Raw genomic sequence first — 17,368 nt, forward strand, 5'->3', positions numbered from 1 at the left:
AGTCTCCTAACGCCCTGAGGCTGAGCTCCTTACAGGTCAAGTGTGAACGGTGATGCCTCAGATCCCATGCACCCCACTCTCCCAGATTTCACACTTACCTGAACCATTTACAGCACCTGGAGGGAGAGGGCGAGAGCATGTGACTGCGCTCAGAGAATATGTATCCCAGGGGAAGACTGCAAAGGGAGAGGGAGGCCAAATTTCCCAGAGAGGGTGAGCTGCTCTACCTTCTTGGTTTAATTCAGTCGTTCATTCCATAAATATTTACTGCATTTATGGAGCTCACATCCTAATGAGATCAAATTTTCATGCTTAATCGTACATTTCCTATTTTCCATGCAACCTGGTGTCAGCTACGCGCGGCCTCTTCGTTTGCTGCCGAGCAGCTCCAGTGCTGGAGGGAGAGCCCGCTGCTGTGCAGAGACGCTACATCGGATTGATTGAAAGGCTGGTCATGACTACTTCTGTCTACAGGTGAGCCTCGCTTTCAGCATTGCATTTCAGCCCCCCCGTACCCTCAGCCTCCCCGGCTCTGAGCTGAGACTCCACTGTCCCCGTGCGTGGGAATGGGGGTGCAGGGAACGTTAGGACTCAGTGAAAGGCTGTGTGCAGGGAGTGGGCAGGAGGGACGAGCTAGTGATTCCAGCCACGGCGCAAGGCGGTGCCAGGTAGCGCTTTGAGCTTTATTAGCAAGCCCACTTCAGAGGCTGTCAGCCACCCCAGGAAGCCCCTCAGAGAGCACGGCCTCCCTTCGTGGGCTGAGTGTCTTGGCTGTGGACGCCTTGGGGGCAGAGCAGTGAATGGCCTGTGGGGTCATCTGCAGTCCACACCCGCATCCTCACTGTGGTTGCAGTTGTGAGAGCCCCAGCTGTTCTTGCTGCAGCTCCACAGGCTCGATTCCGACCCTTGACACGCAACGTTGTCCAGCCAGATGGTCCCAGTGCCTGGACACAGCAAAAGCAAGGAGGGAGAGGAGAGTGGGATTAGGGTCCAAGCAGCATAGCCTGTCTGTCCTCAGGGTCTTCCACGGGGAGCTAGACTGCCAATTTCTCCCACATGTGCCCAGGCCCACCGTGCTGATGGCTGGTCTGCTCTCTTACGATGGCTCTGCCTCTGTTCTTCTTTCTACCTTTTGACAAAAGTCTCATCCGAGTATTTAATATGTAACCCAAGCATGAGTTGAAATCTCCTCCTAGGATCTCTAGGGTTTGTCTCTTCCTTAAATGCCTTTGTAAACAGGCCATTCACGTGTTCTAAATCACTCACACCTTCCTCAAACCGCCTTCCTTCTGATATAACTGATTTCAGATCAGGAGCTCAGAGGAATTACCGGATGATTTGATTTCCGTAATTGACACTACAGTGTGACCATCTATAGAGGCTTAATCTGTTTAGGAGAATGTGTATTTTAAAGGAGTTTTGTAATCCAACTGGACTCAGATTGAAAAGTAGGTATGCATTTTGGTGGGGTTGTGGGGAGGGGTAAGGGGAGAGAACATTTTGGGGTGGGGGCAGGAGAAACGGGCCTAGTGTCCCTGTCAGATCAGCTCAGAAATGGTCTCAGGCCTGGAGCTTAACTCTTTTGTTGAAAGTCTAAACATTTTGCTGCAAGACGTAGCTGAGTCTCTAGCACCCCAGGACATCTTTCCAAAACTGATTTTAGGAGGTCCCTGCTCTGATTCGTTTTCTCTTCCCTTCCACCTTCTCCTTGAAGATGATCAAGCTTGGGCCACCTAGACCTTCAGGTTCCAGAGAGCTGGGATGACCACTGTGCTGCCTGCTCTGTGTCCTTCTCTGTTCTCCCAGCTCCAGCCCCTCAGCTGTCCAGAGAGTGTCCCTCACAAACACCCTCCGACACATGGCATTCTGGCTTTAGGGCTGGACAGACAGCAACTCAAACAAGCCTTTGCTGTCCCTTTGGGGAAGAGAGCCTTCTTTCTCCTGGGGCTGCCAAGTCTGAAGGATGTAAGCTGGGGTCCTGGGCTGCAGAACTTTTCAGTTGCTTGAACCAATCCTTTTCTTTTAACGCAACCAAGCGGAGTCACTTGCAACCAATGGTTGCCAACACCCTACCAGGGAGAGAAAGCCCACATCAGCACCTCAAGGAAAGAGGCTCCTGGTTGAGGATCGATTCACTTACCAGCTCCCACGTTGAAAACGGCAGTTCCCGAAGAGAAACCCAGCATGCGGCAGAAGACGGTGGCATCTGAATTGTCCCAGTCATCATCGCAAATTGTCCCCCAGGCTCCATTATAGTAAATTTCAGCCCGGCCTCGGTTCCTAGAGCCAGCAATCCGGACGGATACCATGGATTCGCCTGGATGACAAAACACACACGGGAGAGGTGAGGGAAGCAGCCCAGGGCTTTGTGTGAATGTGGGCTCTGCCGTTTCATTTCTGGAAGTCCTATAGTTAGGGCAAAGAAGCCTCCTGCTTGGCTGCCACCACAGCTGGGAAGATCCCACATGCTGGCACCAGCACAACCAGCGGCTCTGTGCACCTGGGCCTGCAGGTGCGAGGCCATGGGGGCAGGTCCCTCTGCAGCTGGCCTTGCAAATCCAGCCCACCATGTTTAGCCTTGTGTTGTCCATAAAAAAGGGGGAGGAAAGGAGGGAGGGAGGGAGGAAGGTGTTATCTGTGGCTCTGTGCCACGGGCAGGCTTATTCAAGGGACAAGCCCTTAGCTTTCCCCCCAAATGAGGAATCTCTCTGACAACCAAGGCCTCTCCCCCTAGCACACCTACAATTTTCAAGTACAGAGTAACCTCTGAAACACACATTAAAGAGAACAGAAATAGCAATTACCTTTTTGACCTTTTTCTCCCTTTGCTCCTTTCGTCCCAGAAGATCCTATCATGAGGAGAAAAACCACACAGTTCGAAGGAAACCAAGCCAGGACCCCCTTGCCCTCCTTTGCCAGCAGTGGGGAGGAGGGGCGGGCAGGAGGGTGGAGGGGTGAGGGTCAGACTCCCCCCTTCAGCTTTGCCAGCCACCTGGCATCATGGGGACTGGATGTGCCGTGGGATCCCATGGGTGAGCAAGAAGAAATGGGCCTGGGGCTTCCCTGGCAGTGCAGTGGTTGAGAGTCCGCCTGCCGATGCAGGGGACGCGGGTTCGTGCCCCGGTCCGGGAAGATCCCACATGCCGCGGAGCGGCTGGGCCCGTGAGCCATGGCCGCTGAGCCTGCGCGTCCCGAGCCTGTGCTCCGCAACGGGAGAGGCCACAACAGTGAGAAGCCCGTGTACCGCAAGAAAAAAAAAAAAAAGGAAGAAGAAATGGGCCTGAGCCACAGCAGGAAGGATTTAAGCTCTATTAGAGAGGAACATTCAAGAGACATGGAGTTAGAAGTCTCTCCTGCCATCAGTCATGGCGACTGTGTGGTCCAGGGCCTGACTGGGTGTGATGCCAGTGCATGGTCACCGGCCTGCCACTTGGAGTGCCCGGCCGTGCCTTATTCTCCTCTGTAAGCTCAGCGCTGAGGGCGATCCCAGCACAGGACTTGGCCACAGAGCCACTAAACCTCTACCCTTCTGGTTCTGAAAACTCCCAGCACCTTATGACAGGCCTCTCCTTAGAACCCTCACATCAGAAACCGAGGCCTTACCTTTCGCTCCGGGCTCTCCCTTTCGGCCGTCTGGTCCAGGTGCCCCCTTGAGGCCGACCAGGCCTGGGCTTCCCATCTCTCCCTTCATGCCTGCAGGGCCTGCGGAGGAGAGAGACCACCTCCATCAGATGCTCTGCTCTGCTTTCCAAGGGGGACCAAGGGCCTTGGTGTTTAGCGCCTGAGTTGTCCTAAACCACCAGGTTCCCCCCCTGCCCCCATCAATGGGCTGTTCGAATGTTCAGCCTGGGTGGGCAGGGCACTGCCCTGATCCCCCGACTCCTGTGTAAACTCTGGTTGAGGACGAGCGGGTGAAAATCGCTGACAGTATTCCAAGGCTGTTGTTCCTCATTGGATGGCATAATTGTGTGGACGTTCTAGCCATTCTGGGAGAATTTGCTAGAACATTTCTAGGATTCAATTTCTCCTTCAGTAACTTAGAATAGGGATAGAATATCCAGCTCAGGTGGAAGAAAGACTGCTCAGGAAATGTGTCTGGGAAGTGTTGCTTTGGCTTCTCAGGGTAGCGCTGGCGAGAAGACTAGAAATGCTGTGGGCAGGGCGCAGTAACCAGCCACTAGCTAAGGCGGGGGCCCACGAGGACCTTGATGATAGCCCCGTGAGAAGCAACAGGAAGAGGGGGGCGCCTTGGGGGCCAAAGGGTAGAGGGAGATGGACCGAAGCAGATGTGGACAGGCAGATAGAGGCCATGCAACCAACCTGGCAACTGGAGAGGAAGGTCGCCCAGCTCCTCTGCGGCTGCGCCGCCTGCAGCCACCACCAGGGGCAGCTGTCCTGGCTTTCTTTACCTTCCACCCCCTCTGCCCCCGCCCCTCTCTCTACACCCCTTCCCCAGGTTTGTCACCCAAAGAGTCTGAGGCTGGAGCCATAGAGCCCTGCAGGCGGAGACACTCTGGGGAAAGGTTACTGAGGTTACCGCCGTGATTTCAGGGTCGACGAGACCCACCCTTGGAGCACAAGCCCTTCCAGTCATCACTGTGAGAAATGAAAATGAAGCCGGCACTTTACCTGGGACTCCTGATTCTCCTTTTGTTCCTTTCTGTCCTTGAAGTCCTAAGATCAAAATACAAAAAAGGGGAGAAGATAATAAAACATAGATATTAGATGCTTTTAATCTTAGACAACCTCTACCTTCTGTCTGATTAATGCAGAAGGAAAGGTACATTGGTTCTCCACTATTGTTTAAAGCCTCTTTAGCAGAGCATAAATGTAGACAGACTGCAGATAAATGGGGACGTGTGTTGGGGTGAAATAGAAATGTATTGGATGAAAGTCTAGGTTAGATGGACAGACCCCGGACTCAGTGGCTGGCCTTCCTTGTCCAGAAATAACCTGACTTGGTGTCTAAATTCAATCCCATTCCTTTCTGTTGCATTTTATTGAAAAAGAGTTGAGAGATATTTCGAAAATAAAGTTATTTTTATTTCTAAAACACTGTGGAGGAGACTCAGTGGCCACTAGGAGCTTTGGGGGGGCCCTCACCCTCAGTAGATATTCCATAGCGTTTATTGGTTTATTTCATTGTGGCCCCCAGTGTAGCTAAACATCCTTCTTCCTTCCTCCCATTCATCTCTTTATTCACTAAATTACATGGAAGACCCAGTATCCCCAGCACCATGCTGGGTCATAATTTATTGTGGGATAATAATTTATTTGTTTAGCAACTCCATGGTCTCTCAGAGAAACAGGACTCTCCAAGACAGTTACACAAACTTGGGGAAACTAAAGCTCATTATTGACGACGAAGTAACAGTTACTAGAGGGTAACAGTGGGAATGCACTCCCACCATGCTCTTGACTGGTATCCCTCCCACCACGCCAGCTCAGTCTTAACCAAGAACCCACCCGTTTGATGATCACTAGAGACCACAAGGAACTCGGTTACCCTCATTGCCAATTGCCTGGAGGAAGTTCCTGCCTTCCACTTCAGTTCCTGGCTTTCCTGAGCACCTACTGTGTGCTGGTCAGTGGAGGGCAGGCGAGGGGCCTGGTGGGCCTCTTCAGGATCCCTCCTTGGAATAATGAGCAAGCAGTGCTGGCTCCTGGCAGCCTTTCAGGGGCTCATCTGAGGCCGGGCGCTGCCTGGGGAGGATAGCCCGAGGGCCGAGGAGCTAGGAGCTGCAGCCGCAAGCCTGGGCACCAAGGAGGCGGGAAGCCCTGGAAAGATCTGAGAGGGCAACTAGTTCTGCCCCTCATGTTTGAGTTGAGGACCAGAATGAGGCTCAGAGAGCATCTTCTAAAAGCTGGAGGGACCTTCGAGGTTGGCCCTGGCAGACAGGCCCCAGCTCACCCCGCGCCAGCTGTGCCCACTGCAGTCCCTCGGTTTGGAAAGCCTCACCGCTTTGGTCCCCTGGGGAATGGGATCAAGGCTGTGAAAGCTGCTAAGATGCTAGATGTTGCTGCCTCTGAAGCCTTCTCTGGCCTCGCCCGTGGCTGACGCACTTCCTCCCAAGGCAGCACAGGGGCCAGAGTCAGAGAGCCTGGGCTTGCGTCTGCCTCCGTGACCTTGAGCCAGGCTCCCTCTCCCTTAGCCTCACCTTTCTCCTCTGAGCCTCTGGCTGGTTGTCAGACTGAAATGAAGTTGTCTGTGTCACTTACTAAACCTCGTGTCTGACCAGCGGTGCCACGAGGACCCCGGGGCCCTGTCGGCAAGTGTCTGTCTCTCCTCCAGTGGACAGCGCCCGGGACACTGGGGCTGAAGCCCCCGCAGGAGCTCCAGGCTTGCTGCCCAGCAAGCCCCCCCCCCCACCAGATGTTTGCTGTTGACCTCAGGTGGCCCAGCACGGGCAGTAGATGTGTCCTCTCTGCTTACCTGCACCTGAATTGCAGGTGTCAAGATGAGGGAGGAGAAACCACATTCAGAAACATGTCTTTGGTTATTAAATAGAAAAATGGTTCATATCTAGACTCTTGACCCTCTCTGTCACATCCTAAAGGGTCCCATATTGCACAGATCTCTACCTTAAGAGCCTGTCCCTAGACCCAAGGTTGAGGGACACCTGGCACTGTGATCTCCCCTTATTGCCTCTCCGTCACCGAAGAAGTCTCCAGAGCACTGAGCAACAAATGTCCTATACAGACAGGAGCCCCAGGGGAGCCCCTGCTCACTAGGGCCATGGTCCCCAAGGCCTGACCCTTCCACCTCGTTTCTCACACCCTCCCTCCCAGCCCCCCACCTCTTGGGGACTCAACCTCTGCTGCTGCCTGCACTGCACTAGGCACCACGCCAGGAGCTTACATACATCTCTCAGCTTCCCAGCGAGGTCGTGCCATTTCCCTCTTTACAGAGGAGGAATTCCACACCCAGAGACGCTAGGTGATTTATCCCACGTCACACAGGGAGGGAGTGGTGACGCTGGGGTTAGGACCCAGGTTTGGCCTCCCACTGGGCACTGTGGCTGCCTGTGTGCCACTAGCATGCCAGCTCACTACTTCCTGGAGTTTCACGTGGGCTCTCCACCTCGTTCCAAAGACTCCCAGTGGCCTTAGGCCATCTCTTACTCCTAAATGAGTCGTCAAACTAGAGTGAGCCAGCACAGGGTTTGTTAAAAAAAAAAACGTGCTAAGCTCCCCCCCCCCGCCCCGCCCCGGGGTTCCTGATTCACTGCATCTGGGCTGGGAATCTGAGACGCTGCATTTTTAACAGGTTTCTGGTCTTTCTGATGCTGCTGGTCAGGGACCATGGTTTGAGTAACCACTGCCCTAAACACATCTCACTCAATCTTCAGGGACCAGCTGACAGCCCGTGTCCCCCAAGCAGCCTTCCTATCTCTGAGGAACTCACGGCCCCTCCCCTGTCTGAGCGCTCTCGTAACCCACTGGCCCTTGATAAAATGCCCTCTGAGATGTGTATAATAGGTGTAGGTTTATGTCTTCAAAACTCCCCTCTTCGAGGCAAGGAAACTGGAATTGAGTTTTGTGTGATTTTGGGGGTGTGATTTCTCTCCAGGACTGGACTCTTGAGGGGTGCTCGCTGAGTGGCTATGCATGGCTCCAGGGACCAGTAATGACTTCACTACAAATCAAGGCGGCATCCTGATTGGATCAGGGAGAAGGAGAAACGGCTGAAAAATAGAATTTAGAAGTTCATGTTGTAAACCTTCACTGGAAGGGAATGAATGCTGGGTTTGTCCTCTTAACCACAAGCAAACTGGGATTCCCTGGGTGTCACAGACTCATCACGCTGAAAGGGCTCAAAATATTTATTTGCAGGGTGCTTATTTATAGAAACAATTTTCCCCCAAGAAAGTAGTTTAGTTAGAAAGCACATGCCTTCCTATTGTTTTGTGTTCAGCTGGTGCTCTGCCTAAAATCTTAGAAGGTCCCTGCTTGAAGGGAAAATTGCCTATTTCAAACCCAGAGTGCTGGCAGATTGGCAGGGACCTGGGTATTATTCTAGAACTCTCCCCACACTCCACAGAGGAGGAAACCAAGGCTCTGGAAGTCATGTACCAACCCATCATCACCTAGCTAGTTGGCAAGTCCAAACTGATGCACAGGCCTCCTCACTCTGATTTAATGTAGAAACTTCCAGTACGTTCGGAAACTTCCTTAAATACCATCCCAACTTACGGGCTAAGTGCAGCCTGGCAAATTTTGGGTTAATGTAATACCTAACACATTGAGCTGTATAACAAGAAGTAAGATGGTAGGTAGGGGACCCAAATTTGGGACGCATGTAGACTTCTTCAGATGTCTCTAAGAAACTTAGAGGAAAACTCTAAGTGACAATTTAGTAATACGAGTTGGTTGAATTTAATAAATTCTTGGACTAAGTCAATACTTAGACGTGGGGAATGAAATCAACTGAGAAATTATATTCATGATATAGGGCTTAATTGCTATTATGGGTTATTCTTTGTTACTTATCTTTAAAGTAAAACGCATCTTAAAAGACAGATGAGAAACTAGATTTCAAGTTCTTTGCACTTTGGCTTTGACTCAAGAGAAACATAAAAGGACATAGAAAATTCAGATGCTTGTTATATGTTAGACATGAAGATTGTTGCGATGCAGAAATTTTGATCAGATTGGTATTTTGGAGCTTCAGTGTTTTGGCTGTGTCCAACTTCATTTCATGAGGTGAGGTGGTAGAAAGAGAAATGCCACGATCACAAGTTGAAGTGAGCCCTTCCTTATTTCCAAACAAATTTTCCTTTTCAAAATGGCCAAAGGATTTAGAGCTAAAATTTGTTTTGCTGTGGATTTTTTGCAACTTTTTTTCCCCAAAGTCAAATGATTGTGCAATCGTTTGAAAGATCAAAGGTTAGAAAAAACTAAGTTTTCGGGGTTTGATAAAACCTTGTTTTATGAACAGTGAAGGAAACTACCATTACAGAAAGTTCTCGGTGATAATGTCCTGCTTAAATAAACTATGCAGTCTATCTTCCCAACAGAATGGAAGGAGTCTCCTCTTCGCCATCTTTATCTTTAATCTTTCTCAAGGGGTGTGAACGTGGGGAAACGTTCCACCAGAATGGGTTGGAGTGTGATTAGAGAGCAGCAAGAAGATTTGGTGACTAAGCTAGGATTTACCCATCTACTGTAGGGTGAGAGGTGCGGGCAATTCTGATTTCTCTGAGTCCTCTACTCTATGTTATTCTACACAACAAAATTTAGAAAAGCACAGTTTTGGAATCAAACTTTGGGATTAACTCCTGGACTCAGTGCATATTAACTGCGAGACCCTGAGGAAAGGCTTTACCTTTGCTTCCTCAGTTGTAAGGTAGGGATGATGAAACTCAGCTGTGTGGATGAACGAAGGTCACGGGAGGAAAGGCCCAAACACAGTGCCTGGCTTGGAGGCATCATCAGTACGAAACAGACCTCTTACTTTTGGTAATTAATGCACAATAACGGGATCTAGCTGTTACCTAGGTTAAGCTAAGCCACCAGAATTTCTCTGTTTTCACACCATACTGCTAGACAGTCTCCTGTGAGATTAATGATTTTATTTACAAAATGGGAAATACATCTGTTTGAAAAACTGGCTTGATATGATCAAAACTGAACCAACACCTCAGTACCTCTAGTTTGGGGAATACCAACATCCTGACATTGACAAGTAAGCATTGTCTTCCGAGAAGAGATGGTCTGGTTCCCACTCACCACCCGCCCTTCCTTCTCCCACTGCAGAATCTGACCTTGCCAAAAGTTCATTAACCTATGACTTCAGGAGGAAATACAGCCCTGGCTACGGCTAGCCATTTTATGGTCCTAAGGGAATTCCCTCCTGAGATGTCTATGTAGACCATCAGCTACTGATCAAGACAAAGGTTTGGGTTTGAGCGGGAAACATGCAATTTGGAATTTGCTGTAATCATCACATGCCCCAAATTGAAAATGTAATTCACCATGTTTACCTGGGCAGCTGGAATTCAGGAATAACCCTTAGAATCTGCCTGGTTGGTATTTCCCACTAGGCCTGATTGATGGAGGTTCCCGTAAAGGTGCTCACCAGGTATGCAGGGACTCTATAATGGAGTTAAAGTGATTCCCAGACAGCTGGCCAAGAGTGTCTGTGGGACCTTAGGTGAATAACAAAGAGCCATAATGGGGCCTCAGAGCTCCATGTTTCCTTCTAAGAGTGGAAGAAGCTGCTACAGCTTCTGCTCCAATCCTTCCAGGACTTGGGTACAGGGAGAAGGTGCCGCTCAGCAGAGTGCCCTGATGGGGGTGGGGAAGGGCTCAGGCTGCCCGCAGAGGAAGGCAGCGTGACAGAGTATAAAGGATGAGGCCCCAGGCTTTGCATCAGCCGGGCCTGGATTCCAACCCATGCTGCATCTCTTACTGTGAAACAGCACTAACGAAAGTGTGTTTTCCATTGGGCTGTCGTGAAAATGCTCAAGTCAGAAGCTGCTCTTATTATGCAAACCCTCCCATGATGCAGAGCGCAGGCAAGATTCTCCACCTTCAGTGGGAGACACAGGCTCAGGGGCCTGGGGAGCGGGTGCAGTGCCCCTTGTGGGTAAAATCATGTTTTGTCACCCATACTCTTGCTTAGTCAATAATCACTAGCCTGGCAGTGGTGGGGTCGGGTGGCGGGGCTCCCAGTTTATAACTGAGGGAGAAGAGCCAACATCTCCATGAAGCCAAGCAGAAAACTCAGTGGTAAGACAGCCTCAGAGTCAGGCACCCTAAGATCTGGAGTCAGGGAAGATGGAAGTATAAAATCAGGAAGAGGCAGCCAATTAATCGGGTCACCTGACCACCACACCCAGATGGAAACTTTCTGGAAGGCCAGACTTGCTGGTGGCCTTCAAGTGGCATTTATATGGCATCAGGTAGCAGAGCCCCTGCCTGCACTGACCCACCATCTGTGAAAAGGAAATCAGCTCTGAGGCTGGATGGATTGGAAGGGCAAGGATATAGGAGTTGCTTGTGCCAGGGCTGCTGACAAGCATCAAGGAAACTCCAAAGGTCGAAGGTCCAGAGTCCAAGGCTCAGGAGGTGGCATGGCCCAGCTCTCTGGCCAGAGGTCCTGAGCCTCTACCACATCCTAGACCTGGACTCCAGGGACACACACCTACAGAGCCCTCCCTCGCCCTCCAAGACTTCACCTGCTCAGTTCCCTCTCTCTGGACTTGCCTTCCTCTCCCCACGTGGCTAAGCTCTAATCCTCCAAGACTCAGCTCGAGCTCTTCCATCACTCCTGCACTGCCTACCTTTTGCTAACCCCACCAGGGGCCGCTGTGAACTTGAAGGATTTGGGTCAAGTCGCATTTGTTTTAAAAAATCAATCCGTTGACCACTTGTTCAATGAAAACTGAGAGGGCTTGCCCCTGGTGTAGGTCTCTAACATGGTTCTGGGGTGAAGGCATCCGGGTTGTCTAACTCAAGTATGACCTTCTGCTCTGGCAGTGACTGTCCACAGACATCCTTGGAAGATACACAGCCCTTTCTCACAACCCTGCACTGGCCACAATACCTCCTGGCCTGCACCTGGCTTTCTAAATGGCATGTGACACTTCTCCATGCAAAACCCACAGCACGGTGTGCCTGACACCATCTGGCAACAGTCCATCTACCTATTTCCTGCACCAGCCTGCACATCTGAAGGCAGGAACCATCATGGGGGTCCAGCACCTAACACAGTGGACCAGACTTTCTAGACCATAGTAGGTACCTGGACTTACTTAGTGACTAGAAAACACACAGTTCTTTATAAAGTAGACCACACTGGTATGATGGTTTATAACCTAGACTAAATTGGCGTTAACAGTTTATAACCTTGACTAGGTTGGCAAGATGGTTTATGAGCTAGTCTCTGTGAGTTGGGTAACCGTGGGTCACCCCTCTCGGCCTGAGACCCCTGGGAAAATGTGCAAGAAGGATTTCTCGACAGCTGTTGTCCACATCCAGAGCCCTGACCCTTGGGACCCCACCGCAGGTCAGTGGGAGAGAGAGGGCATTACGAGGACCCCTGGAATGCAGGCCAGGAGACAGTGCGGCTGAGGCGTCCCCTGCTCTCCTCTTTGACGTTGGAGGTTTGGTCATGGCATTCAAAGCCTCTCAGGGACTCTGGGCAGAGAAAAACAGCCCCAGAGCCTTGGACTCAAAGGGTTCCGGCAGAGGAAAGTGCCCTTTTTAATCCAGGTGCGTCAGGGGCCAGAACACAGGAGACCCTCTGCCTGCTTCTGGTGGACCTGCTGGGAGGTAGTCTTCCTCTCTGTCCATCCTTGACACCCCGCAACTCCACCTGCCCGCCTACCCACGCCCTCTGTTACCTGTGTCCCCCTTGCTTCCTTTCACACCTTCGGCTCCTGGACTCCCGGGCCTCCCTGATGGTCCTGGACGACAGATACCATGGAGGGTGTAAGGTCTGGGCTGGGTGGATCTTCAGACATCACTCCCCCCGCCCACCACGGGACCCAGGACCTCACCTATTGGCCCAGTGGGACCAGCGCTGCCAGGCTCACCCTTGGCACCCGGGGATCCCGCAGCTCCTGGAAAGCCTGGAAGACCCTTGGCTCCGGGTTGTCCTGAAAGTTAAGTCATGAATGAAAGGCTGGGAGTGGTTGGCCCCTTCAACACACCTCTTCTCTGCAGCAGCACATGCATCTCTTAACACCTCATATGTTCCCTGGGCAGCTTAACCTCTAGGAGCCTTGAACTAGCCCTATGAGTGGGAGGAAAATTACAGTCTCAGCAATTGATTAATTTTTTCCATTCGCTGCTGCAGAATTTGAGGTTTATGGACTTACTAGGAACTCTGGGTGTGAGCATCCTGCTTCATACCCCTGGGTGGCAGGGTGGAAGGAAGCTCTAAAAAAGAATATCAGTTAGGCCTGCCCTCCAAAGCTGGTCTGTTCCTCTTAGGACAGGCCAGGTTCTACAAAACTCCAGAAATAAGAAATAAGACATAGTAGAGTCAGGTCCTGAACTTGACTTTGCCCAGGGACAGCGGTAGCTGGAATGATGCCGATTCCCACAACGCTTACCTTGATCTCCTTTGAGTCCAGGAATTCCAGCCACACCTAAAATACAGAAGGACTTTTAAGGACTTTTTTCCCCTCTAGCTCAGCCCGCTGGACAAAAGGGAATACCCACAGGACCACAGACCTGACTGTGCAGACTCCTACCTGGGGAACCGGGCATCCCTGAGTCACCTTTCTGCCCCCGGGCTCCAGGGGGTCCCATGACCCCCATGTCTCCTTTCATGCCTATGTCTCCCTTTCTTCCTGAAAAAACAGAGGGATTGTGGCCAGACATGGGAGGAGGGCAAACCCGGCTGCCACGTCCACCTCTGACACATCCTGTCCCACCCAAATTCCAAACTCAGACTCCTTGAACTCCTACTGGTGCCCAGAAGTGCAAGATACAATGGCTGCCCGCAAGGAGCACACCACCTTGCCCAGAGGCCAGACATAAACTCACGAAAAATGGATGAGGTGACCTGGCCTGGCAGATGCGCAGCGGAAGGTCCCAGAAGCCGGGCTCTCAGGGCCCTGGTTAGTGACCTGGTCCCTGGAGGAGGGACCCCAGCCCAGGCTCATGCAGCACTGCCTGGTTTATTTCAGTGTGTGAATTTGGGGAATTACTGTTTCAAACTTCCCAAACTGAAATCTGAATATTCCAGAAATCAGATCCCAAGGGCTGAGGACAGAAGCTTTGAGGCACTGCTGGAGAGGAAAACATTGCAGCAGCACTTATCCCCCTAGCGGTTCAGAGCCTGGCTTTCCTGGTGGCCAAGGTTTCAGAGTTCCCACCTGTCATCAGCATTCCGGGCTCGCCCCAGTCTCTCCTCTCCTGGTTCTCCGTGTCTCCCTCTCCTTTCTGCCACTGCTCAGCGCATATCAATCGAGGGAGGCTCCTCCCTAGGCAGGGCTCAGCAACCCCTGCCCAAACCTGCCAGCCTCCCCGCACAGGGCCTGCTCATCGGGGCCCACTGGCTTAGGAAGCCAGCCAGGTCCCACCATCAGCAGAGTTCCACCCCAAGCAACTCCCTCAGGGGCTGGGACCAGCTTGTTGGGATGGAATTTGGTTAAAGAGCTCCACTCCATTATTTTCAAGATTTCAGAGCTGGAGAGGACCCAAAAGGGGGCCAGCCTCCTCTCTAGTGATTTAGGAAAAGTAGACAAAGTGGTCTGGAGTGGAGGGAAAGAAGCAACTGTCATACAGAACTCTCTGGGTCTAAGGTTTGAGTGACATTAGGTGCAAGGCTTGGGAATTAGCTTCTCTGAGGCGGTTTGGATACTTGAAGAATAATTATTCCTTGATGGAAGACAGAAGAGCCATAAAGAACATGTTTACAATTCAAGTCCCTTACAACAGACTCAGGTGCAAACAGCAAACAAGTGTTTGGTCATTCAGAGCATCCACGTTGAGTGGAAGGGCCAAATGGCGCTCCTTTCTTCTTTTTTTTTTAACATCTTTATTGGGGTATAATTGCTTTACAATGGTGTGTTAGTTTCTGCTTTATAACAAAGTGAATCAGTTATACATATACATATGTTCCCATATCTCCTCCCTCTTGCATCTCCCTCCCTCCCACCCTCCCTATCCCACCCCTCTAGGTGGTCACAAAGCACCGAGCTGATCTCCTTGTGCTATGCGACTGCTTCCCACTAGCTATCTATTTTATGTTTGTTAGTGTATATATGTCCATACCTCTCTCTCGCCCTGTCACAGCTCCCCCTTCCCCCTCCCCGTATCCTCAAGTCTGTTCTCCAGTAGGTCTGTGTCTATTCCTGTCTTACCCCTAGGTCCTTCATGACAAATGGTCCTTCTTAAACAAGGCTAGGAATTATTTCCCTGGAGGAATTTGTTGGTGCCCTATGGCTCTGGGCCAGCCAGGGCCATCACGCTAAGGCAATTGTGTGGCTCTCTGAGGTTTCTTTCTTTCTTTTCCTTATTTTTTGGCTGCCCCACGCGGCTTGCGAGATCTTAGTTCCCCGACCAGGGACTGAACGCAGGCCCTCTGCAGTGAGAGCATGGAGTCCTAACCACTGGACCGCCAGAGGATTCCCTGTATGAGGTTTCTTGAGACTGGTCTGGGCCTGAGTCTGTATTGCTATGACTTCCGTGTCTCTCTCAAAAGTTACAACCTTGGGAAGCAAAGCAGTACCGGTGAAAGGACCAGAGTCTGGAGGCGCCTGAGGAATCACAGCTGCGTCTGACTTCAGAACCTGCCCGTCATCACAGCTAAAGATGGAGTGAGGGAAATAGATGTGTCCCCTGGAACCTCATCAATGTGGCTTTACCCATCTGCTGGGGCAAAGAGCAGAAAACCTCAGTGCCGCTGGGGCGGGTCCCACTTGGTCCGCTAGCCCCGTCCGCTGACAGTGGATTGGGCAAGCAGTGGGTAAGAGAGATCTGGTGACCTTGGGAAAAGAAATTTGGGAAGAGGAGGGGCAGGTTAGAGTCCTGATTTCTGAAGAAGTGAAACTCATCATTTCCCCTCGCCAGCCACATTGCTTCCAGGCCTGAGTCTGGGCGTGGCGGTGGGTGAGAGTGGGATGGGAAGCAGTGTGGCTCCGACTCCACAGGCAAAAGCCTGGCTGTCATCCCCTCTCTGGGGCTGGCAGGGTCACCTGGAGAAAGTCTGGGCCACAGAGAAATGCGGAGGGCTACCTTTGGAATCATCCTCACAGGTCAACTGTCCAACCACCTGCCTGGTGCAAGGATCCCCCTTCAGTCCCACCAAGGAGAATTCTGCAGCCCCTGTTCCCCACACCCCCCATCTGCCCGTTTCATCGTGCGGCAGCCCAAATCTTAACTATTTGTTCCTCCCTTACCTCAGCATAATTGGTTCTCCAGAAACCTTTGCCCGTTGGCCTCCATTCTTCTGTGGGGTACCACTGAGAGCAAGTCTATTTTCTCTTCCACAGGAATCTCTCTAATATTGGAGGATGGCTGAGACATCCCTATAAGGGCTCTCTCTTCCCGATGGCAAGCACCCTCCGTTTCTTCTAATGTAAATATTTCCTACATGCCAGGTACAGCATCACAATCTTCTGTCTTATATTCCTGTTGTAATCAATCCTCATTGAAGGTTGCTATTATTATCCCCCTTTTGTAGCTCGGAGAGGTTACACAGCTCGAGCTGTATTAGAACCCAGATCTGTCTGATCTTAGAACTGAAGTCCTTCCCTTTCTACTTTACAGGAGCACTAACACTACCTACCACGTAGCAGAGTTTGAACACATGATCGCCAACCCTTATAGCTGTCCTGCAAAGCATGTATAATTTAATTATTATGATTTTAATGTAATTGCCATTCTTTGCTGAAAGGAAGAGGTTAAACCTCAACAGGCCAAGTAACGTGTCTAGTTACACAGGTGAGCAGGGATGGAGACCAAGCCTCCTGGTTCCACAGCCTCATTCCCCTGCTGTGCCCAGAGCCACTCTGAGGGTGGTCTCTTGGGAGGCCAAGAGACCAGGAGCACACGAGGTGCTCAGCCACAGCCAGAGCGCGCGGGCCGTGCTTCTCAGAGCCTGTCCCCTACATGTCCAGGGTCAGAACCCTCCACGATCTCTAAGACACAGACCTGCATTTTAAACAAGCACCTCAAATGGTTCTCATCCATGACCCACAGCTTGAGAAGCACTACTCTAGAGAGAGCGCTGGCCATCGAGGGAAGATTCTAGATGCTTAAAGTCCTCCTTCTGGAATCAGCCCCTTAGCCCTCACTGCCAGTGGTCTCCCCTGCTTCCCCAGGCCCACCTCAGGCCCCATTTCGGTCCCTCACCTTCTCCTCTGAGCTCCCAGCACTGCCTGCGTCCCCACTGGCCACACGTTGTACCTGGCAGGAAATTCTTCCCCCTCTCACTTTGCTCTTAGCTTTCCCATTCCTGTCCTTTGCTCACCTGGACAAAAGGGACCACAGCTGTGCCCCTGGGATGCCTGGTGACCCACCACCCTCTGAGTGACCCTGCCCCACTCTGGCTCTGAAGGTTGAGTGAGCGTGTGTGAGTGAGTTTGTGGCTGGGCAGTGAGTGCGTGTAAGTGCGTGTGTGGGCATGTATGCATGTGAGTGTATGTGCACATGTGAGCACGTGCACGAGTATGCTGGTGCATGTGTGATTGTGTTGCATAAATGTGTGTGCACACGTGTGTGTGAGCCCGTGGGTGTTTGAGTGCCTGTGTGTGTCCCTAAACTCTCCTTCTACTCGTCCTCCCCCTGAAAACCTCCCCAGAAAAACCCTGCTGGTGACCTAGAACACTAGGTTGTTTGGGATTCCCCCTTCTGTTAAAGTCCTTCCAAAAAATTAGCTACTCGAAAATGAGTTTCCCTTTATCAAGTT

General features: G+C 51.4%; 1 protein-coding gene across 1 annotated transcript in view; it reads right to left on the reverse strand.

Annotated features, from left to right (window-relative positions):
• Positions 1-813: 813 nt before the first annotated feature.
• The window catches only part of MARCO (macrophage receptor with collagenous structure), a gene marked incomplete at both ends in the record, with an annotated part of 126,298 nt that continues 109,743 nt past the window's right edge, over positions 814-17,368 (reverse strand). The window contains 9 exons of the mRNA XM_082841067.1: positions 814-944; positions 2,141-2,317; positions 2,805-2,849; positions 3,604-3,702; positions 4,630-4,674; positions 12,348-12,410; positions 12,504-12,602; positions 13,062-13,097; positions 13,203-13,301. Of these exons, the coding sequence (XP_082697193.1) occupies positions 814-944; positions 2,141-2,317; positions 2,805-2,849; positions 3,604-3,702; positions 4,630-4,674; positions 12,348-12,410; positions 12,504-12,602; positions 13,062-13,097; positions 13,203-13,301 (794 nt within the window). The remainder of the gene's footprint in view (positions 945-2,140; positions 2,318-2,804; positions 2,850-3,603; positions 3,703-4,629; positions 4,675-12,347; positions 12,411-12,503; positions 12,603-13,061; positions 13,098-13,202; positions 13,302-17,368) is intronic.

This window comes from Leucopleurus acutus (assembly GCF_964270905.1).
Source record: "Leucopleurus acutus genome assembly, chromosome: 6".
NCBI classification, from domain to species: Eukaryota; Metazoa; Chordata; class Mammalia; order Artiodactyla; family Delphinidae; genus Leucopleurus; species Leucopleurus acutus.